General features: G+C 42.9%; 2 protein-coding genes across 2 annotated transcripts in view; both read left to right on the top strand.

The window, feature by feature from the left end:
* The first annotated feature begins 5,050 nt into the window (after nt 1-5,050).
* LOC121576688 (beta-1,3-galactosyltransferase 2-like) lies at nt 5,051-7,353 on the top strand. Its single transcript, XM_041890045.2, has 2 exons — nt 5,051-5,379; nt 5,678-7,353. Exons 1-2 carry the CDS (start codon nt 5,336-5,338, stop codon nt 6,726-6,728), a joined length of 1,095 nt encoding a protein of 364 aa, XP_041745979.1. The 5' UTR covers nt 5,051-5,335; the 3' UTR covers nt 6,729-7,353.
* Nucleotides 7,354-8,726: 1,373 nt separating this feature from the next.
* The window catches only part of zfpm1 (zinc finger protein, FOG family member 1), a 95,445-nt gene continuing 80,013 nt past the window's right edge, over nt 8,727-24,158 (top strand). Inside the window, exon 1 of the mRNA XM_041890044.1 lies at nt 8,727-9,158. Within this exon, the coding sequence (XP_041745978.1) occupies nt 9,119-9,158 (40 nt within the window). The 5' untranslated portion in view covers nt 8,727-9,118. The remainder of the gene's footprint in view (nt 9,159-24,158) is intronic.

Here is a 24,158-nt window from a genome sequence, read left to right as displayed (position 1 = left end):
CCAAAGAGCTCTCCAAGGATGTCAGGGACAAGATTGTAGACCTACACAAGAAAGCACATATACATGCCCATCTGAAGTTTGCCAATGAACATCTGAATGATTCAGAGGAGAACTGGGTGAATGTGTTGTGGTCAGATGAGACCAAAATGGAGCTCTTTGGCATCAACTCAACTCGCCGTGTTTGGAGGAGGAGGAATGCTGCCTATGACCCTAAGAACACTATCCCCACCGTCAAACATGGAGGTGGAAACATTATGCTTTGGGGGTGTTTTTCTACTAAGGGGACAGGACAACTTCACCGCATCAAAGGGACGATGGACGGGGCCATGTACCGTCAAATCTTGGGTGAGAACCTCCTTCCCTCAGCCAGGGCATTGAAAATGGGCTGTGGATGGGTATTCCAGCATGACAATGACCCAAAACACACGGCCAAGGCAACAAAGGAGTGGCTCAAGAAGAGCACATGAAGGTCCTGGAGTGGCCTAGCCAGTCTCCAGACCTTAATCCCATAGAAAATCTGTGGAGGGAGCTGAAGGTTCGAGTTGCCAAACGTCAGCCTCGAAACCTTAATGACTTGGAGAAGATCTGCAAAGAGGAGTGGGACAAAATCCCTCCTGAGATGTGTGCAAACCTGGTGGCCAACTACAAGAAACGTCTGACCTCTGTGATTGCCAACAAGGGTTTTGCCACCAAGTACTAAGTCATGTTTTGCAGAGGGGTTAAATACTTATTTCCCTCATTAAAATGCAAATTAATTTATAACATTTTTGACATGCGTTTTTCTGGATTTTGTTGTTGTTATTCTGTCTCTCACTGTTCAAATAACCCTACCATTAAAATTATAGACTGATCATTTCTTTGTCAGTGGGCAAATGTACAAAATCAGCAGGGGATCAAATACTTTTTTCCCTCACTGTAGACATCAACTGGCCACATAGAGTTGTTCAAACATCACATAGCATTCCAAACTTTTATATAATTTATTGATAAATCAGTAAACAGTTTGAACTGATTCAAATCATGGTGTGTTGTCAGTCATATGCAGATTTGCCTTTGTGTTGATGATTTGTGAGACAGTGTCACGCCCTGACCTTGAGAGCCCTGTTATTTCTCTAGTTAGTTTGGTCAGGGTGTGAATGCTAGATAATCTAGTTTATCTATTTCTATGTTGGCTGGGTGTGGTTCCCAATCAGAGGTAGCTGTCGATCGTTGTCTCTAATTGGGGATCATACTTAGGCAGCCATTTTGCCTACCTATGTTGTGGGATCTTGATTCTGTTTGGTTTGTTGGATGGTTAGCCTCTTGAACTTCACGGTCTGTTGGATTTAGTTATTTAGTTGGTTTTTATAATAATAAACGACCATGTACGCATACCACGCTGCACCTTGGTCCGATCCTTTATACAACGAACGTGACAGAAGATCCCACCACATACGGACCAAGCAGCGTGAACAGGAAGAGCAGACAACATGGACATGGGAGGATATTTTGGACGGTAAGGGATCCTGGACTTGGGAAGAGATCCAGGCAGGTATGGATCGCCTTCCTTGGGAGCAGACGGAGACAGCGAGGGAGAAAGAACGGCGACTCAAAAGGTCCCGATCACTAAGGAAGCCTAGTCCAGCTCCGGTCAGCTGCTTCACTCCAGTGCCAGAGCAGTCCGCTCCACCGGTCCCTAGTCAAGCTCTGGTTATCTGCTCCCTAACAGAGCCGGGGCAGTCCACTTCACCGGTGCATAGTCCGGGTCCGGTCGTCTACTCTCCCCCATGCCGGAGCCATCCGCTCCACCGGGTCTTTGCCCCAGTCTGAGGTCCTGAGCGCTCTGGAGCAAGTTTTCATCAAGGACCTCTCTGTACTTTGCTCCGTTCATCTTTCCCTCGATCCTGATTAGTCTCCCAGTCCCTGCTGCTGAAAAACATCCCCACAGCATGATGCTGCCACCACCATGCTTCACCGTAGGCATGGTGCCATATTTCCTCCAGACGTGATGCTTGGCATTCAGGCCAAAGAGTTCAATCTTAGTTTCATCAGACCAGAGAATCTTGTTTCTCATGGTCTGAGAGTCCTTTACGTGCCTTTTGGCAAACTTCAAGCGGGCTGTCATGTGCCTTCTACTGAGGAGTGGCTTCCGTCTGGCCACTCTACCATAAAGGCCTGATTGGTGGAGTACTGCAGAGATGGTTGTCCTTCTGGAAGGTTCTCCCATCTCCACAGAGGAACTCTGGAGCCCTGTCAGAGTGACCATTGGGTTCTTGGTCACCTCCCTTCTCCCCCGATTGCTCAGTTTGGCCGGGCGACCAGCTCTAGGAAGAGTCTTGGGGGTTCCAAACGTCTTCCATTTAAGAATGATGGAGGCCACTGTGTTCTTGGGGACCTTAAATGCTGCAGAAAAGTTTTGGTACCCTTCCCCAGATCTGTGCCTCAACACAATCCTGTCTCGGAGCTCTCACGGACGTTTCCTTCGACCTCATGGCTTGGTTTTTGCTCTGACATGCACTGTCAACTGTGGGACCTTATATTGTCAATTGCTGCACCAATTGACAAGTCACCTCCATGAATCCAAAAGAACAACTGAGCAGGATAAAAACACATAATCCTTTTATACATTATTCCAATAATTTAAAAGTTATATATCCAGAAATGCTATTATAAGACTTAAGACATTATAAGGGGGTCATTCATGTTAAAGCAGTTTTCCTGTTAGTTACCAAGTTTCTTCTTTAAACAGATATTGTATAACATGTTAATAAAACTGTTAATGTATAACTTACAGGTAGTTTTCCGCATGTTGCTGCCTCTTTAGGTGTGTATACATTAAGATAAAGACAATAATCTGACACGTCTGTCAGGTCGTATTCAATGGCTATTACATTTACCATGTGTTGAGAAATAACTGGATCCTGAATACACCTAGAAAGAGAGACTGAGAGAGACTGAGAGGTCTCTCTGTCAATGCCATATCGGTTAGCACTCCATATCCAATGAAACACATTGTAAAAAGTGGGACGGCACTGTTGTTCATCTGAAGTGCTTTTTCTCATTGGTATGATCCAAAATTACGCTTTGGTTCGTTCACCCTATTCAATTTGTCTGAAATCCCCCCCAAAATGTTTTTTTTTTTTATTGAATGAAAGCTTCTAAATTGCTTTCAACACCTCATGTACATTTGCATTGTATAGCGGTGGGAGCAATGTAGCGGCGGCAGCCTATCAGAAGAGTTGGAGGCGCAGCCTATTGGGGGTGTGGATTTCAGGCTGTTCTTTTTGGCCACCCGTAAGAGTGAATGTCATTCCAGGTGATGTGTTCTTTATTTTTAATTTTTTTGAATATATGTTTACTGCCAGCACTGATATAAAGGCGAAAGAAAGCACACCTATTTAGGCGAGGTGCTGGCTGACTGCGCCGCACACTCTTGGAGCTCAGATGCAATAATTTAATATCCTAATAACCAACGTTTCGACAGACAAGCTGTCTTTATCAGGGTATAATCATACTGCCAGCACTGAATCTTAACCAAAGAGGAAAAGTAAGCTGATTGTTGAAAGAAATAGGTTGCAACTTGAAATATAGGTTTGTTACTAATCAAATACATATATAACAGTTGGCATTGAATCATGTATTTGGTTTCAACAAATGTCTTTTTTTTCTCATGTACTTGTAACCTGTTGACACAATTGGTTTTTAGGTTGATCCAAAGAGTAATTTTTTACAGTGCAGAAGTACAAAGGTTAAACCATCTGACATGTGAGGTTGGCGTGTGCAGTCCCTCTTTGGCTCCCATGGCTCTGCAGGTTGTGGGGCAGCCAGGCGCAGGGGACCCACAGGTGGATGGGCAAAGGGTATCTCCAAATACTGCTGCACCATCTGCTGTATACCTTTCACAGTCATGTACTCACCCTGAACTGTTACAGGAGGGGGTTGCAGTTCCGGAACGACCCACTAGGTGTCATCCTCCGACAACCTTAGGCACCTCCTCACTCACAGTCTGGACTAATCATTATCTTATTGGTGTCACCTGTGTCTACCTGTTCACCTGTGTATTTATGCCCTCACTTCCCTGTGTTCCCTTGCTCAGTTTTCTCTGCTATTTTCTCTATGTCCAGCAGTACTACGCAGTGTCTGATCGGAGACCTATGAACAGGTACTTGAGAAGTGTTCTCCCTGTTTCGTTATTTGTTTCAGTCTTAGGTAGTATTTTGTCTGTCAGACGGTTTTTGGAGACGTATTTGTTCCGCCTTTCTTTTATCATGATATGTCCGTTATATTGTATTCTGGCTTCGGGACCACCAGTAAAGATCCTTGTTTCACCATCTCTGCCTACTGCCTACTGTATATCCTGCACCGCACCTGGGTCACACCTCACACCAAACCTTACACTGATTTCTTACCTGTTGTGCCCAGCGAAGCACCTAAAAAGACTATAGTCAGGTACACGTTAAGAAGTGTTGTTCACATCATGGCTGTGTCTTTGGAAAGACAGACAGACACTCAGTTTACATTCAAGCAAATACCCCTCCCTACACCAAGTACCTGCCCCTGAATGGGTACACACACACACATTGATTTAACTTCTGTTCCACTAGACCCTGCCCTAACCGCCTACAGCCCAGCATACAAAACAACAGTCTTTGAACAACACGCTTAATGAAGCTATTCAGGGATACCTGAGTTGTCGAAGAGCTGGTTTACTCCGACACTTCAAGGACTTTAAAAGAAGGGATGTAAAAAAATAAGAAAACATATTTGCTGGAGTGAGCTTGGTCAGAGTTGGCAACTGTATTTCATGGTGATAAGGTCCGGTGATACATGAAGGGACAAATAAGTTACATTACAGTAGATTGCATTTAATCCTCTTTGCCTCTTTTGACAATAACAAACCTCTTTACTTGGGTTTTATCCTTTAGTGAAGCACTGCCCTGTATCTCACTGCAGATTTGCAGTATAAACCAGCTTTGCCCTTGTAACCTTATGCCAGTTTTTTGACCAGCTGGTGTTCATAGCAATGCTCAATATCCTTTGGGTTTAGTGTACTAGTCCTGAATGACTTTCTGACTGTCTTTTTCTACTGCTCTCTGTTGGAAATGTTACTAGACTAGATAGTGCTATTTTTAGTTGTATAGTTTATTTGCACCATGATTTAAGCATAAGGCTCTTAACTATACCCAGAGCCACTTCATGCATGCTGCCGTGCCACTATATATATAACATCACACGTAATGCTGTCTGGATTAGGATTTTGTCAGAGACTGCCGCAACATACTATGTGACCAGTATAAATCCCAAGTTTGAAGGGCAGGCAGTGTGTGGCTGACCAGGTCAAAGAAAGCTGTTATCCATGGAACTTCAACACTTTAATGTCAGTGGAACAGGTGGTAACAGGTAAATGCATTCTGATTTATATCATTTACATTACATTACATTTACGTCATTTAGCAGACGCTCTTATCCAGAGCGACTTACAAATATCATTGGCTTTGTGTTCTTAAAGGTTTACTCCTTTTCTTCACAAGATTGTCTTACAAGTTAAATATTTATAGTGGACATAGTGATATATTGAACATTGTCTTCTATTGATATATATATTTTTTAAACCATGTTATAATTTTTTTAATTAAAAGTAACATAATTAAGCACCTTCACTTGTTCCTCTCTTTTAAAATCTCTCCATTACTTTCAGTAAAAAAACAGAAGACAGTGGAACATGTCAATGCATGAGGTTTCCCCATCAGAGGTGTTTTGTGCTTCTCCTGGCTGTGGGGATCCTGGTGATCTTCTACGTAACCACCCTCTTCACTCTTCATACAAGCCAGACCCCACTCTGGCTGCTAGGAGGTCAGGATCTAACTCCTCTCTCTTATACCAATGAAAATGAGGAGGAGTTTTTTTCACCATACCATGTAGCCTACCCACAGAAATATCAGTTTGTCCTGGATGAGCCTCATGAGTGCCAGGACCGCAGCCCCTTCCTGCTTCTGATGGTGCCAGTAGCTCCTGGTAATCTGGTAGCCCGGGAGGACATCCGGAGGACTTGGGGTAAGGAGAGCCTGGTTCTGGGCCGGGCTGTGCATCTGTTCTTCCTGCTGGGCCTGCCCAGTGGAGCAGGGGCACAGAGGATGCAGGAGGAGGTGCTGCTGGAGAGCCAGGAGTACCATGACATGCTGCAGAGTGACTTCCAGGACAGCTACTTCAACCTGACCATCAAGACCATGGTGATGCTAGAGTGGCTTGCCTCTCGCTGCCCCGGCGCCTCCTTCGCTATGAAGATTGACTCTGACATGTTCCTCAACGTGCACAACCTGGTCAACATGCTGATAGACCCAACCACACCAAAGCACAACTACATCACTGGGAAGTTCAGCCAAAACACACAAGTGGTGAGAGACAGCACCTCAAAGTGGTACATTCCCAATAAGGTTTACCCCAGTACCAAATTCCCTCCCTACCTTTTGGGAAATGGTTATGTCTTTTCCATAGATCTTCCTGAGAAAATAGTGGAAGCATCCAAACAAGTCCGTGCCATATTTTTAGAGGATGCCTACCTGGGTATGTGTCTGAGCTATTTAGGGATTGCAGCCAGTTACCCACCTAACTCTGCCCTCTTCAAGCTTTCCATGCCCTACACTCACAATCGCTGTTACTACTCTACTGTCATCACTACTGAAATGGACCGTGTGAGTGACCTGCTGCGAGTCTGGGAGGACTTACAGAGACCTGGCACTCCCTGCTGAGAACGATGAACAACTCTTAAAGCTTTGAATCCTTACCCTGCTAATAATCCTTATAAGTATTAAACACACTATATGTAAGCACATGCACACAAGTATTTAAAAAATAGGTAAGCACACGCACACATACACACACACTCACACATACACATACACAGACACGCACTCACACACACACAGACTCTGGCATCACGGTATCATTGTATAATTCACTCAGCATTTTAATTTCATTCTAAAGTAGTAACATGTTATTACACAGTAATTACCATATGATATGACCAGATAATGTTGTTACAATAACAGCATTACTACACAAGTAGAAGAGCAACGTAATGTGAAGTGTTACCGATCGGTCTTGCCAGTATCATTTCTCATGACTGTCTTAAATCCAAACGGTAATGTGTGATCTTGTGTGTATCTGTGAAGTAAGTATCAAATGATGTTCTAATATCTTCAAAGATGAGCATGATCAGTGTGTATCACAGTATCCGATGTGACAGTATAGTCTCAATTTCTGTACATCATCAAGACAAACTCATATGTGGATAAAACATAACATGTGGTCCTCTGTAGCTCAGCTGGTAGAGCACGGCGCTTATAACGCCAAGGTAGTGGGTTCGATCCCCGGGACCACCCATACACAAAAAATGTATGCACGCATGACTGTAAGTCGCTTTGGATAAAAGCGTCTGCTAAATGGCATATTATTATTATTATTATAACAGCTACTGTGCTGTTACACACCAGCCTTTTTCTACTTCACAAGATTTCCACGGTCACTAGATGGCAGCAGTGAATCTAGCGTAAACGTTTGTCTTGTGAGCTATTGTCTTGGTTGTTTGTGATTTGTACACTCAATTGATGCCTACTTAAGATTGATTTTGTTACAAATTCCTGTATTGTTTGTAAAAAATTTAAACTGAACAAAAACAGATAAACAGATGTAATCCATTACAGACTTATTTGTTAAAGTATTGAGAATACACATTGCACACTTGAGACTTTATGTTGCCAACAATCTATCACTTGGTAATTTTGGTAGCATAAATAGTGATGGGACTATTTTAAAGCCACACTCCTTAATTTGTGCATACCCTCAAAGAGTGGGCTAACAACAAAAATGTAAACAATGTAGCAAATGCATCCCAGGACATCTTCATATACAAATAGTAGGCTACATACGTTCTCAATTAATGATTTACTAGGATAGAGCAACATACATTATTTGAAGCTATAGTTTCCAATGACAACATAAACATAAACATTGAAGTTCTAGGTCCTTTTTTTGGGGGTACTGATAAGGTAAAACATGTCAAAATCAAGGGATATTTCATTATGTGAAATTACTGAAAAGTTTGACTGTGGCTTTAATTCAAATATTTCCATGTAAAACTGTTTTTATTTCCACTAAGAATTAAATGAATACAACAGCATTCTTGGCACCCACCAGTTATCTAAGACTAATCCAATCACATTTTAATTTGTCTTGAATTGCATGTTGTAAATAGAAAAATGTTGCACATCACCTATGATATTGCATTTACAGTGCACCAAAGATTTCCCTATGCAAGGTTTCCATGTCTTCATTTTCTCATCAACTTGTCTTCATAATTATATCATAACTGTCTGTCATCTTAAAACGTGACGTTTTCAGGAGTCACGTAAGTGTAGGCAAATTCCAAAAGATGAACTATTAGGCTCCCTTATAGTTTGCACATTATAAAGATCTAATACAGACTCACCATAATAATCATACTATTACTATATTATGCTATTATAAATGACAGAATTTCGATCATTTTAGATAAAGTTTCGAGTCAAAATAAACGTTATCAATGAATAAAATGAAAGTAGGTAGAATCAAGAATTTTGGGGCCTACAATTCAGAGAAGAAGAAAAAACGTCCATAATGGACACGTTAGCCTCACGTCAGACGCAGGGGGCGTTAGAGGGGCGTGTCAGTGCTGCATATCAGCTGTAATGTTTAATGTAACGCTCGCGCTCCATTGAAAAGTGCCTGCCAGTACTCGAGTGTGGGGAGGATTAGGGAAAAACAAAGGAAAACGAAATCAGTTATAGGCTACATTGACCTCTATAGCGGCAACATTTAATACAATAGTTATAGCGATACAACTGCAGTCACTTGCATCCCGTAGGTGACAGTTAAGACATAACAAGGAAGAGGAGGAAGGGCAAAGAGAAGACCGCACATCTGGGAAGACATTGAAAAGTAACTAAAGCTTACTTGGCCACAGGTAGCCCTCGCGCGTCAAAGAATATCAAAGTGCAGGACATGCGGATATCTCCGGCCGGAGATCGATCTGTGTTTCAGTGCTAGTTCTTCGTAGGAAAAAGATAACTTCCCTTCAGCGGACCAAGAGCAGGAGAAAAACATGTCCCGAAGAAAGCAGAGCAAACCCCAGCAGATCAAACGTAAGAAAAATAATACGTTCACATTGATCTTTATTAAAGGTGGTTCATTGGGTACATACTGTGTATACTTTGACAGGTGGCCTAGGTTAGTGAAATTTAGCAGTGACCAAAATAATATTTATATAAATGACCTGCCAACCTAATATAAAAATGTGACTAGGCTATGTTTATAATAATTTTGTGGAAATGTGCATTATTTTTAGCCTACATTTTATGTAGGGTAGCCAACAGTTTAAATGATAGCATACTGACTCAAATACATTTAAAAGATAGGCTAGTCAGCCAGCCTAATATCGAGCACATAGGCCACTATTATAAATGCTTGGTAGGCCTACTAGAGCATATATATTCAAAATAATCTATCATTTTAAATGTGATGTAAAGCACATCTCAGTGTAAGTTTTCTGCGCTCTCCTGCTCCACTCTCCACAGTGAGTGTGCAATCAAATATTGTTTTAAAGTAACAATGTGAAACATCATGTGAAAGCTATAATTCTTTTAGATGTATGCTAAAATAAAAAAAATGGTTTATGAAGTCTATCACAGTGGGTATAAACATTGGGTTACTTAGTTAGGGCCACTTAGCCTAACTTGCAGTCTCTCTCCAACTTTATTTAGTTGCAATATAGGCCCCTAGGCTTAATAAAAATGTGAATTTGCTTGCTCTTTTAAAAACGTTTTGTCCATTGGCAACTGAACTGTAACAGTGGTTTCCTGTTTAATTCTGTTGTGGAAACGTCACTGTTCTCTGAAAAAGGCGATGTGAACGCAGATAAACTGCGATCTGATCTCAACCGAGATAAAGATTAAAATTGGATCTTTTTTATTTGTTTTCTGTCTGAGGCTGCACTGAGGCTGGCGTTGCATTTCCCCCGTCTTTTCAGTTCTCTTTCCAGAGATGGGGCGTCAGATAGCGCGCTTGCTGATCTCGCATTCTGATAGTGGGTTACAATTGGATATTTTTTCATCTATCCTTTTAACTCTTTAATACATAGGCGTCCATTTAAAAGGTCTCTCTCTCTCTCTCTCTCTCTCTCTCTCTCTCTCTCTCTCAAACACACACTCACTCCCTGCCTGCCTACTGCTGAGAAGTCGTTTTGCTCTGGTGCCAGGCGCTCTCTCAGTTCTTCATCCAGAAGAGATGCCTTGGTCCGATAAGCACAGTAGCAATATCTTGGAGGTTGAGTTTGAAAGGGCTGCTCAAAAATATAGCAGAAAGTGACTCTTAAAAGGAAAGAGAAATCACATGATAAGGTAATATTAGCATACATTACGCATTGTGCATAAAGTGCGCATAACGATGCTTCTAGTTAAAGGCATACCATTGGGCGGTCATGCCAACTACCCTAATGGACTCTCCAAATAAGATCTGCAACATGCCATCTTCAAAGCAGCCACTTGAAAAAGCTACATGAGAGATATAGGTTTAAAAAAGTATTTGACTAAGTATGGAAGCATTCTTGTAGGTTAGTGTTATTATGAAAAAGAAAAATCCTCTTCACATGTTATTTTATTAATGAAGAGGATGATTGTTCTGTTGGCTAGCTGTAATCTAAATAATAATAATATAAAAAAAGTAATTTCCTTTCCTTATTATTTTTCCATAGTGGTCTTCCAATTGATCACCTATCAGTCTCACATGGACTGTGGATATAGTCCAGACACTGGAGTGGATAAATCCAAGCTGTAAGCATATCAGGGGTGTCATGGCCTTTGTCTTTATCAGTGCTTACACCATCATGCTTCCTGGCTTCTTGACGTGACACAGAAAAACATTGAAGTCTCATGATTCTCTTGTGCCTTGGCAGACATTTTATTGGAGTAGGAGTAGTGATAAAGACTTGGGGTTTGATTACGTCCACCATATTGTTCCATAAGCGTCACACGCTTGCTTCTCTGTACTATCCCGTATTTTAATTAATTACTGTGTTCTGGTTATAGCACACTTACTGGGCGGTGGTGGCATTTGGAATGCTGGACCAAAAACAGATGTGTCCCTGCATTATGGAAGCCTAAACTCAGGGTAGAGATTTGTCTGTGTCTTTTGTGCGTCATTCTTCTGACGGTGAAGATCTCTCAAACTGATTATCCATCCCTCCTTGATGGAAAGATATGAATGCGGCACTGGGTCCGGATCTCAGGGCTTATATTTTGGCAGTTGAGATGGGAGACAGGATAAGCAGGGCGGCGATCGCTCCCCTGATAGTGTGAGACAGATGGAGGCGATTGGGATTGAGCTTGCATTATAATTACATTTGGCTGCTGCATTCTCATCTTTGTCGTGTTTGTGTTGTTGTTTGGGACTAGCTGGGTGTATCTTTAGAGTTTTATTTTTTTTAAAGAGGGAGAAGCAGATAAGGCCAGAAATAGGGATAGCAGGCCTGATAAGGCGTAGTGGAAAAAAGCCAGGAATACAGAAATGGTAGATTGTAGGTTTGAAAGCAGTCAGCTCGCCCTCTCTGAGATGTGCAGGGCTGATAAGGCCGCCTGCTGATCACTGATAGATAAGCTCAGGCAGATCCACAGATACAGCTGCAGCCGCTCTCTCTGCAGCTCTATCCTCATGACATCACTGATAAAGCTCAGAGGTCACCATGAATAATACATGGCCGCTTACAGACGAAGTCATGTCTGTAGGTTCAGCCACCTCTGAATTACCATTGACCTCATCTCTTTAGACAATGGCAGTTGCTCTGAAAGTGTATTTGTGTATCTAGGGGATTTTTGAATTGAGATTTTATATAAAACACATTAAACAGTTTGGATGTAACCCTGTTCTATTTTGAATGGATGTCTTACATACACTTTTACCTCTATAGGTCATATTACATTATTTTTTGTACAATTGAAAGATGAGTCCAATCTTCCCAAGTCAGTAAAACATTTTTATAATACATGGCTCACGCACACACAGTCTCAGACAGACACACACTCATAAACCCGTACGCCCATATATACACACACAGCGCCTTGGTGGCTTTCTCTTGTGTGTTTTTCCTTCTTTGTTCTGCTTTTAGCTCGATGTGAACTTTTGATAAGCCCTGGGGCCCGATCTCCAGTGCAGATAGAGATTGCCAAGTGCGATTAGAGTTGTTATCAGCACAGAGCAAGCTTGCTAAGACTCCACTGCAATAACAAAGCGACACGTAGGAGCAGCAAGGCCTGGACCCTGGCAATCAGTTCCACTGTTAATGTGATTAATGTTGTATAATTAGATGATAGGTGTGAATGCATTTCTCTCCCTCTCTCTCTTCTTCAACCTCACCCTTTTCCCCACCCCCTGTTTTTTCCCTAACAAGCATTGTAGTTGATTAATTTAATTAAAACTAATACCACGTATTACTCAGTGTAGATTCCATGTAAGATATCATTGAAATGTTGTGTTCGTTGATGATTATCTTGAGTGCTTTTTTGGCGAAAAATGAAGAGCATATCTATGTCGCTAAAAGAAAAAAGGAAAAAAAATACAGCATCAGCATAACACTAAAAGTTGTTGATTTTACTACGAGATATTAGATGATGACGGATTACGCTGGAATTGGGACGCTTTTAAATAGTCTGTTCAGTTTGAGAACATTTAATGACTACTTTTACCTCTATAGGTCATATGACTGTTTTTTAAATTTTACAATTGAAAGATGAATCCAATCTTCACAAGCCAGTAATAAAACATTTAAAAAAATACATGGCTCACGCACACACAGTCTCAGACAGACACACACTCATAAACCCATACGCCCATATATACACACACAGTGCCTTGGTGGCTTTCTCTTGTGTGTTTTTCCTTCTTTGTTCTGCTTTTAGCTCGATGTGAACTTTTGATAAGCCCTGGGGCCCGATCTCCAGAATGACATCATGGTCCCTGATCTGTACTACACAGAGATGCATAATTATGGATATACAGCAGAGCACAGTAGAGTACAGTGCAGTATAATACAGCACAATATTAGCTAATATTTTGGGGGATTTGCTCATTTTGTTGGTGGATTCTTGTGTGTATCGGTTTCTTTTGTCGTTAGGTTATGACCTATAGATCTGATGATGTTGAACAGTGTTAGTGGAATGGGTGAGTGGGCTGCCTGTGGGGGGAAGTTGGCAGGGTTACAGAGGAAACGCTGCCTGTTTGGTGTGTGGATGAGTTATTACACCTTCCTGCTATTTACTCTGGGGACTGTGTAGTGTGAATTATGATGCTCTGCTCCTTGGCCCCCCTGGAGCCGTTGTAAACGGTTTCACCTCTGACCTCTGAGGCAAGGACTTTGTTGAAGAGGGAATACTTACCACCTACTTACAGTAGCCTAATCTTTGTCAAAACTATTTACTTTTGCAGTAATTGCTGCTGGACAATTCCACGGTAACGTAATTACACTTTGACTCAGTTTTCTCACTTTAAAATATATGCCAAATAAAAACCCTTGATTTCAAAGTTTTCCATCTGCTTATCCAGAAATCAAAGCCTTTACTTATGCCTAGTTTTTAAGATGGAAAATGGTCGCCTTAATTTTCCAAAAATATAGACTTTTAGCTTTCATTTGACACCCAATTTGATATGGTACTATGAACTTCACATGTTGGTGCTCATGGGTTATTTTCGATGGAAATGCCCTGCTGTGTTTTGTCTTTGGTGTGGGGTTTGCACATACTGTGCTGTAGTGTAGGTTGACTTTTACCCCAACAACGTAAAGCAAAGAGCCCTTTCCTCAAGTACATAAAAGCCGTGTCCCACCTTCCATTCTAAACACTGATGGTGCTGCTTTGTGTCGTAAGTACTATGTAACAATGTGCACCTACACTATAATTACACTGTACCTGCCTATGTAACAACCATATAAATACATAGGTATTAATAGGGACACATTGCACAATGGGACCAATTATTCTTTAGTTCTGTGTCCACTGTCCAGTTGATGAGTGATATTTATGGAGGGTATGGTTTGATTGATGGGCTGAGGTTGTGGGTGTTGTTGTAGTATGTTTACATTGGTGTCTTGATGTAGAGGTCTGTATAGAGATGGTGTATCGATGTGTGTCGATACACGTGGCTGTGCTCAGGCTGTCGGCAGGCAGGCCGCTGGCCGGGGGACAGTGTGTGACGCTGTTATGACAAGGCCCCCCCAGCGCCGCCGATAAGAGAGGCCATTTGCTCCTACTGTGTTCAGCGCTCTATACTGTTCCGGGGTGTAAAAATGCCTGGGTAAACAATCCAGACTGACCTGGTTTTACAGCGGGCAGGCAGGCGGCGGGAGTGGAGCACCACAGGAATGACTCTGCCCCCAACTGTGATATGGGACACGGAAGCGTGCATTCTTGACCTGTAGAATATGATATCTGTATGTCACACGAAATTATGACTCTGCATCTCCACTCCGTCAGATCTCCTATAAGGATCTATACCACAGGTACACACATATACATTTTAGTCATTTAGCAGACGCTCTTATCCAGAGCGACTTACACTAGTGAGTGCATACATTTTCATACTTTTTGAAAATGATCCCCTGTGTGAATCGAACCCACAGCCCTGGCGTTGCAAGCACCATGCTCTGTCAACTGAGAGACACACACACACACACACACACACACACACACACACACACACACACACACACACACACACACCCTTTAATGTACTCTCATCTTTCTTCAGCAAATGTGCTTTGCCCACAGTGCTTGATTGGGCTACATTAAGGACCAGCATGTGAAATATTTTCAGTGAGCAATGGGCAGGGTGTATGAGGAGCAAAAGTGGCGATAAGAACTGCTGGGCGTCAGGGACAAAGGCCCAGAAAGAGGAGATGCTAGACTGGTCCAGGGGACCCACATAAACAGAGGTGGTCTAGACCAGTGGCTCCTCTCACTGTCTGCTCTCATACACTACACTCTGGCCAGTTAGGGTGCATCCCAAATGGCACCATGCACTCTTAGAAAAAAGGGTTCCAAAAGGGGTTTTGGGCTGTCCCCATAGGAGAACCCTTTTTGGTTCCAGGTAGAACCCTTTTTTCCCAAAAGGGTTTAGTGTATGTCTGAGTCCCAAAAGGGTTCTACCTGCAAACAAAAAAACATACTCAAAGGGTTCTCCTATGGGGACAGCTGAAGAACCCTTTAAGGTTCCAGAAAGCATGTATTTTTTTCTGATAGTGTTTGCCCAATATGTGAGTGATCTTTGTCTGGTTTGCGCTTGTGTTAACTGTGTGTGTTCTTGCTCTGTGGCTGAAAAGTGACCTGTCAGTCAAAGACAGTTGTGCAGGTAGAGGGATTTAGATACTTGTGGGAGGGGCCACAGATGGTGCATAACACATTTTACATATTTAGCAGACGCTCTTATCCAGAGTGACTTACAGTAGTGAGTGCATACATTTTCATATTTATTTTGTTGTTGGTTCGATTCCCCCGTGGGAACAACCCCGGTGTTGCAAGCGCCATGCTCTGAGCCACACAGGACTAACACTTCATAGAAGCGTACTTTTCGGTTTTCAGGTTTCTAATGTACAGTAAGAAATGGGTATGGTCGAGTGAGCAAAGATGAGAGAAGTAAGTAAAAACTTTAAAATGAGAAATAGTGATCGTGGGTTAGATGGTGTCTTTGTCCACCCCACTCATTACTAGGCTTCTTCAAGTCCAGTGTCTCATCACTTCTTGTCACCCCTTCTCATTGGGAAATCGTTCTGTTGTGAGGAGATAGATAATGTAGTCCAGACATCAGGTTACACACCACTCCCTTTGTTATCTTCCAATATACAGCCATGACAAACTATCTTATATCTTCCCTCTCTTAGTATCTTATTGATACTGTACGTGCACATAATGAAATACATAATTGTGCTCAGATGAGATGAGGGAACAACATGGCAGATTGAGTCAGACAGTATGACCACAACTGAAACTCCTTTCCTTTAAATAGTGTGTAAATGAAGAAGTGTCCTTCTTCACAGTCAATGAACGACAAGAGAGTACAAATGGGGAAGAGGAAGAGAGGGAAGAGCAATCGGGTGGTTTAATGACATCCGTTGGCAATCAGATGTCTAACATAATTTTCATCCTTTTAGTACCTGGACCCACCTACAGTGTCTGTTCGCAGCCAGTGCAACCTCTGTAGACTATTGATAAGCTAGGAGATTTGGAATGTGTATTATCTCTCATAGTACTGTTTCCACTGGTTTGTGATGTCAATGGGTACTTTCTAAAATAATTCAAAGCAATTGGTAACTACCTGGTAAGCTAGTGGTTCTTGTTTTAATAAAACCCAAATAAACAAACATGTAATTGTCATGTACAATACTAAGGAAATACCTGGTTGCTACTGTAAATTGGATATTGATGATGATTATTTTGATTTCTGTAGTCATAGTGTGATATTTTCCTTCTGTTCTTGCCAATGATGTATATATACACTAGATGACTGATAGGGGGCGCTGTGTTGAATCAAATCAAATGTTATTTGTCACACGCGCCGAATACAACAGATGTAGACCTTACTGTGAAATGCTTACTTATAAGCCCTTAACCAACAAATCAGTTTTAAGAAAAAAAAAGTTAAGAATATATTTACTAAATAAACTAAAGTAAAAAGAAAAGTAACACAATAAAATAACAACAACGAGGCTATATACAGGGGGTACCGGTTACGAGTCAATGTGCGGGGGTACAGGTTAGTCGAGGTAATTGAGGTAATATGTACATAGGGGTAGGAGTAAAGTGACTATGCATAGAAAATAAACAGAGAGTAGCAGAAGTGTAAAGAAACGGGGTGTCAATGCAAATAGTCCGGGTAGCCATTTCATTAACTGTTCAGTAGTCTTAAGGCTTGGGGGTAGAAGCTGTTAAGGAGCCTTTTGGACCTAGACTTGGCGCTCCAGTACCGCTTGCCGTGCGGTAGTGGAGAGAACAGTCAATGACTAGGTTGGCTGGAGTCTTTGACAATTTTTAGGGCCTTCCTCTGACACCGCTTGGCCCCAGTGATGTACTGGGCCGCACGCACTACCCTCTGTAGCGCCTTGCGATCGGATGCCGAGCAGTTGCCATACCAGACGGGAACACAACCAGTCAGGATGCTCTCGATGGTGCAGCTATAGAACATTTTGAGGATCTGAGGACACATGCCAAATCATTTCAGTCTCCTGAGTGGGAATAGGCATTGTCGTGCCCTCTTAACGACTGTCTTGGTGTGTTTCGACCATGATAGTTTGTTGGTGACGTGGACTCCAAGGAACTTGAAGCTCTCGACCTGCTCCACTACAGCCCCGTCGATGTGAATGGGGGCGTGCTCGGCCCTCCTTTTCCTGTAGTCCACGATCATCTTCTTTGTCTTTCTCACATTGAGGGAGAGGTTGTTGTCCTGGCGCCAGACTGCCAGGTCTCTGACCTCCTCCCTATAGGCTGTCTCATCGTTGTACTACTGGGTACATAACTTAAAAGCATGTCTGACATGTATTGGTGCACAATCGTGGATTGATTTGAAAACCAATAGAAGAATCTTGAAATTAATTATAAAACTCACAGGCAGCCAGCGCAGAGACCTTAAAACCAGTGTAATGTGTGCTTTCCATCTGGTCTTGGTCAGTACCCGTGCTGCAGCATTCTGTATGTTTTGCAGTTGACCAATGGCTTTCTTGGGTAGACCAGACAGTAGAGCATTACAGTAGTCAAGCCTGCGTGTAATAAAATAATGGATGAGTCTCTCTGAATCAGCCTGAGAGAGAAACGGCCGCACCTTGGCAATGTTCCTCAGGTGGTAATAAGCTATTTTGGTCACGTTTGGTCATGTGTGATTCGAAATTGAGTTCAGAATACAAAATAACACCTAGGTTTTTTTACCTGTTTTTTTATCTTTATTGTCCGTTAATTAAAATTTGCGACCAGATTCTCTCTCTGTGCTTTGGCTCCAACAATAAGTACCTTGGTCTTGTCTTGATTTAGCTGGAGGAAGTTAACATATATAAACTGAACAGTACCGGGCAAACCCAGACGACGCTGGGCCAATTGTGCGCCGCCCTATGGGACTCCCAATCACGGGCGGTTGTGATACTCTGTAGCTCAGCTGGTAGAGCACGGCGCTTGTAACGCCAAGATAGTGGGTTCGATCCCCGGGACCACCCATACACAAAAATGTATGCACGCATGACTGTAAGTCGCTTTGGATAAAAGCGTCTGCTAAATGGCATATTATTATTATTATTATTATTATACAGCCTGGAATCGAACCAGGGGGTCTGTAGTGACGCCTCAAGCACTGAGATGCAGTGCCTTAGACCGCTGCGCCACTCGGGAGCTATGGAGGACTTCTCCTTCTGGGGAGTGCCAATATGGCCAACCGGTGGCTTCAAAGCCTCTCAATGGCCAATACATAGCATCAGCAGTCCAGGGTTTATATACATTGGTTCTTGGTCTGTGTTTTTCAAAATGTCCCTACACTTTATTCTCCTTGTTGCTCTCTTTTTCTTCTCTATCCACCAGTTCTTCTTTTTTATTCACTCTATCTTTATCCCTCATTCTCTTGCAGCAGCCCCCCTTGCTATCACCCCCTTTCTCATTTTATCTCTCCCTCCTCTCTCTCCCTGTCTCTGTCTCTCTCTCTGTCTCCAGTCAGACCTCTAGCCTCACTGAACCAGGTCTTGGCGGTATGATAATGTGGAAAGTTGAACTGGCCCCATTACAGCTTGGCTGATGGTAGTGCTGATAAGGCTGTTGATAATGGGTGCAGATAGCGCTGACACAGCGGTCCAATAGCCAGGCCTCTCTCCCCCATTATCATTCCTGCCCACCGATGGGCTCCCAGAGCGCTATCTGCTCTCCATTTCCACTCCTACGACAGATAAGAATGGAAATACTGACTTCATAGCTGACTGATTAAAGTGTCTGCCTTTCTTGATAATACACAGATAAATTGTTTTTCTCTCTCTCTCTCTCTCTCTCTCTCTCTCTCTCTCTCTCTCTCTCTCTCTCTCTCTCTCTCTCTCTCTCTCTCTCTCTCTCTCTCTCTCTCTCTCTCTCTCTCTCTCTCTCTCTCTCTCTCTCTCTCTCTCTCTCTCTCTCTCTCTCTCTCTCTTTCTCCCTCTATCTTGAAAGGGAGAAAAACCTCTCCTCTTTTAATTTCTCTTTCTGTGTTGGCCTTTTTGAGAGGGAGCAGGGTAGAAAGGAGAGGAGGAACGGGGAGGGATAGAGATAGGGATATAGAGAATGATGGTAGTATAATTGGGAAAGTTTAAATGTAGTGTGGTGTGGAGGCCCAATATACATCTAGGTTGCATATGTACACATAATAGGGTCATGCTGTGTTGTCCGAGCCCTCTATTACCTCTATTACCAGCGAGGCCAGAGGAAGCAGTGCAGAGCGTTGGCAGCAGCCCTATCTACGGCCCAATGAACTCCCATCAGAGTTACAGGCTTTTCCAGGTTGAGTTTTTATCACTGATTGCTCCAGTATGATAACAGGATGATCACTGATGGATAGACTTCCAGCATCCAAATCCTCTAACCCATTTGCTTTTTATCCACATTCCCTGTCTCTCCTGTTATCTTTCTCTCTCCCCTTACTTTGTCTGTCTATCATTACTCATGTCCTCTCTCCTCCACCCACCCCTCTCTCCTCTCCTCTGCTCTTCTTCCCTCTCATTACTTGTGTTCAATTAGGAGTGAAATTCCCCCCATGCCTCCTTTTCCTGTATTGTAATATGATGATGTCACTCTTCCTGTTTACAGTCTCTCTGTTGTATTTGTGTGGTAGTTTTGAGTCAGACAACCTGTTCACGTAGCCTGTAGCACTCATAGACAAGAGCTAGAGAAGAGTTCATAGACTGCACATGGCAACAACTCACTGGCCTATCCCTGTAGTAAAAAGTCCCACCCCTCTCTCTCAGTCACAGTGGAACCTGAACCCACAAGGTTGGGCCCAGTTAGAGCCTCGGAACAGGAAGTGAGTGGTTGTCTCCTTTAGTGGTGTAGAGAAGAGGTCTTCGCAGGTCCAAAATTTAATGGAACTGAGGACAATCAGACCCGGACCCGAATGAACCCGACAACAACCAGACCTGGACCCAACCCGATTAGACCCGATTCACAAATAAAGTATGTTTATTAGCCAAGTTGCTCTTCTGGTTAACGAATAGGTCTTTATATGTTGGCTAGGCCTTCTATAAGTCAATAAGTTCACCTTATTAGCATAAAATAAATATGCTATAGGCTATGCAGAGCTGTGGTCGGGTCCACTCGGCTCCATCAGCTGTAGTTACGTAGACATGAGAACCGATGACAATCAAACTGGACCCGACCCGGACCCGAGGGCAAAGAGTTTCGGGTATACACATTCCCAAAAGGCTCCTTCCTGACACAGACAGACATAGGTTTACCTGTAGCCATTGGGAGAACACCGGCCTGGAACAACGTGCTGTTTGATCGGGACACAGTAACTGACCTTGATAGATTACGGACTTTTCTGAGAGAAAGAAATGATACGTTTGTGTGAAATACTTTTTTCCTTTTCTTTGAAACATGACTTTAATGTAGGATAGGGTGAGACAGTGTGCTGCCAAGTGTGTACTACTCTCCCACTGGTTCAAATTAACTGTCTTTGAATTTTTCCCGTTCTCCTCTGTGACCATTTCACAATAGCTAACCCTGCTGCTGAATTATTTACATTAACAGGCCTGTAAAAAAGTGCACATAAGGTTAATTTGATACCAAAACCAGACTTAATTTTTAAGGGCAGTAGTCCTTTTTCAGTTAGGCCACAAAGAACGGGGAGTGGAAGCGAAAAAAACGAAACTGCGATAAAAAGCCTAGATAAGGGATTGACTGTGTTGTGTAGGAGTTGATATCAATGTTATCTATCTCTCTTTTTCACTCTCCTAGCCATTCTGTTGTTTTTACCCCCTTATCTCGCTCCACCAAAATGCCAGGAACAAAAAGGAGAAAGAAAGAAATTACTGCACAGATTATTCATGGAGAAGCTGATAAAATGTTGATGCAAATATTAAGAAGAATATATGGAGCTATTTGTTTTTCTTCTCCTCAGTGATTGTTTTATTTTTATTTTTATATATTACAGGATTAGCATTGTGTGAGAGCTTAGTTGGTGTTGTGTTAGGAGATTGGACCTTGTTTAACCTTTTCCCCCGCTATGTCTTTCTGCTCAGACCAAAGCCCCACCTCCTTATGATCCACAGAGACATAGAGAGCTGCTTGGCTTAGATAAGGCTGACACTAATAGAGAGGCAGGAACACAGTGGACAGGCCTGTGTTGCCGTAGACGACAGGTTGGCGTTGCCGTAGACGACAGCAGGTCTGGTTATTGTCTGGTTTCTGCTGAGGAGCTCCTCCTCCTCTCCCCTCACAACAAAGAGGGGGAGGCCATCCCCCGACCCTGCTTTACATCCTAATCACTAATTGCACATTTTACATTTTAGTCATTTACCAGACGCTCTTATCAAGAGCAATTAGGGTTAAGTGCCTTGCTCAAGGGCACATTGACTGATTTTTCACCTTGTCAGCTCGGGGGTTCGAACCAGCAACCTTTCGGTTACTGGCCCAACGCTGTTAACCGCTAGGTTACCTGCCACCCATGTTGTAATACAATAGCTGTAATTCTCAGTACTGTTTCCCTGGTTCTTATTCTCAGTAGTGTTTCCCTGGTATTTAACTAGTCTACTCTGGTTTCTCTTCCGGTCTCTAAATGGCCACCATGTAATCGTTCACTCTAGTATGATATAAACCTGAATAACCAGGTGATGCGACATCCAGAAGAGCAAAGAAACAAATGGATGAATTTCAAATTAATTTCAACAGATAAGCAAACGGAAGAGAGCAGTCTCTGTCTTGGTTTATCTCTGTCTTGATCTCTGTCTCTCTGTCTTGGTGTAGATTGCTACAGTAGAGAGAGACTAGTCTTTGTGCGGAGTGCTTGTGTTTCACACTTGACCCTGTTTTAAACCGTAGGTCACTTGGTTCTCCTTCCCCCACCCCTGTGGCAGGGTCAGGTTTCCTCTGCTCTTTGTGCCTCTGGTCCGTATGTGTGTGTGTGTGTCTGTGCATCAGTGTGTGTGTCTTTGCAGGCAGGTGATGGTGGCTGAGTCCTGGGGCAGACAGGCTCTGTTTCAGGCCAGTCGGGGAGGCAGGAAGTGGGGTGGAGGTGTTTCTCAAATCAAATTGTATTTGTCACAAGCACCAAAACAACAGGTGTAGACCTTACCATGAAATGCTTACGAGCCCTTAACCAACAATGCAGAGTAAAAAAAAAAAAAGTAACTAAGAAAAATTTGCTAAATAAACTAAAGGAAAAATAGTAACACAATAAAAATAACAATAACGAGGATATATATACAGGGGGTTCCGGTACTGAGTCAATGTGCAGGGCTACGGGGTAGTCTAGGTTATTGAGGTAATATGTACATGTAGGTAGGGGTGAAGTGACTATGCATAGATAATAAACAGAGAGTAGCAGCAGGGTGTGTGAAGGAATGTGAATGTATGTACAGTGGGGAGAACAAGTATTTGATACACTGCCGATTTTGCAGGTTTTCCTACTTACAAAGCATGTAGAGGTCTGTAATTTTTATCATAGGTACACTTCAACTGTGAGAGACGGAATCTAAAACAAAATTCCAGAAAATCACATTGTATGATTTTTAAGTAATTAATTAGCATTTTATTGCATGACATAAGTATTTGATACATCAGAAAAGCAGAACTTAATATTTGGTACAGAAACCTTTGTTTGCAATTACAGAGATCATACGTTTCCTGTAGGTCTTGACCAGGTTTGCACACACTGCAGCAGGGATTTTGGCCCACTCCTCCATACAGACCTTCTCCAGATACTTCATGTTTCGGGGCTGTCGCTGGGCAATACGGACTTTCAGTTCCCTCTAAAGATTTTCTATTGGGTTCAGGTCTGGAGACTGGCCATGCCACTCCAGGACCTTGAGATGCTTCTTGCGGAGCCACTCCTTAGTTACCCTGGCTGTGTGTTTCGGGTCGTTGTCATGCTGGAAGACCCAGCCACGACCCAACTTCAATGCTCTTACTGAGGGAATGAGGTTGTTGGCCAAGATCTCGCGATACATGGCCCCATCCATCCTCCCCTCAATACGGTGCAGTCGTCCTGTCCCCTTTGCAGAAAAGCATCCCCAAAGAATGATGTTTCCACCTCCATGCTTCACGATTGGGATGGTGTTCTTGGGGTTGTACTCATCCTTCTTCTTCCTCCAAACACGGCGAGTGGAGTTTAGACCAAAAAGCTCTATTTTTGTCTCATCAGACCACATTACCTTCTCCCATTCCTCCTCTGGATCATCCAGATGGTCATTGGCAAACTTCAGACGGGCCTGGACATGTGCTGGCTTGAGCAGGGGGACCTTGCGTGCGTTGCAGGATTTTAATCCATGACGGCGTAGTGTGTTACTAATGGTTTTCTTTGAGACTGTGGTCCCAGCTTTCTTCAGGTCATTAACCAGGTCCTGCCGTGTAGTTCTGGGCTGATCCTTCACCTTCCTCATGATCATTGATGCCCCAAGAGGTGAGATCTTGCATGGAGCCCCAGACTGAGGTTGATTGACCGTCATCTTGAACTTCTTCCATTTTCTAATAATTGCGCCAACAGTTGTTGCCTTCTCACCAAGCTGCTTGCCTATTGTCCTGAAGCCCATCCCAGCCTTGTGCAGGTCTACAATTTTATCCCTGATGTCCTTACACAGCTCTCTGGTCTTGGCCATTGTGGAGAGGTTGGAGTCTGTTTGATTGAGTGTGTGGACAGGTGTCTTTTATACAGGTAACGAGTTCAAACAGGTGCAGTTAATACAGGTAATGAGTGGAGAACAGGAGGGCTTCTTAAAGAAAATCTAACAGGTCTGTGAGAGCCGGAATTCTTACTGGTTGGTAGGTGATCAAATACTTATGTCATGCAATAGAATGCAAATTAATTACTTAAAAATCATACAATGTGATTTTCTGGATTTTTGTTTTAGATTCCGTCTCTCACAGTTGAAGTGTACCTATGATAAAAATTAC

This window comes from Coregonus clupeaformis, chromosome 29 (genome assembly GCF_020615455.1).
Source record: "Coregonus clupeaformis isolate EN_2021a chromosome 29, ASM2061545v1, whole genome shotgun sequence".
In the NCBI taxonomy this organism is placed as follows: Eukaryota; Metazoa; Chordata; class Actinopteri; order Salmoniformes; family Salmonidae; genus Coregonus; species Coregonus clupeaformis.
This window is presented reverse-complemented; position numbering and strand designations above follow the sequence as displayed.

What these genes read in the sequence shown, in the direction of transcription:
- LOC121576688 (XM_041890045.2), top strand. Translation starts at nt 5,336, where the DNA reads ATGGAACTTCAACACTTTAATGTCAGTGGAACAGGTGGTAACAG. An exon ending in AGTGGAACAGGTGGTAACAG is followed by an intron (nt 5,380 to 5,677) that starts GTAAATGCATTC and finishes CATTACTTTCAG; the next exon opens with TAAAAAAACAGAAGACAGTG.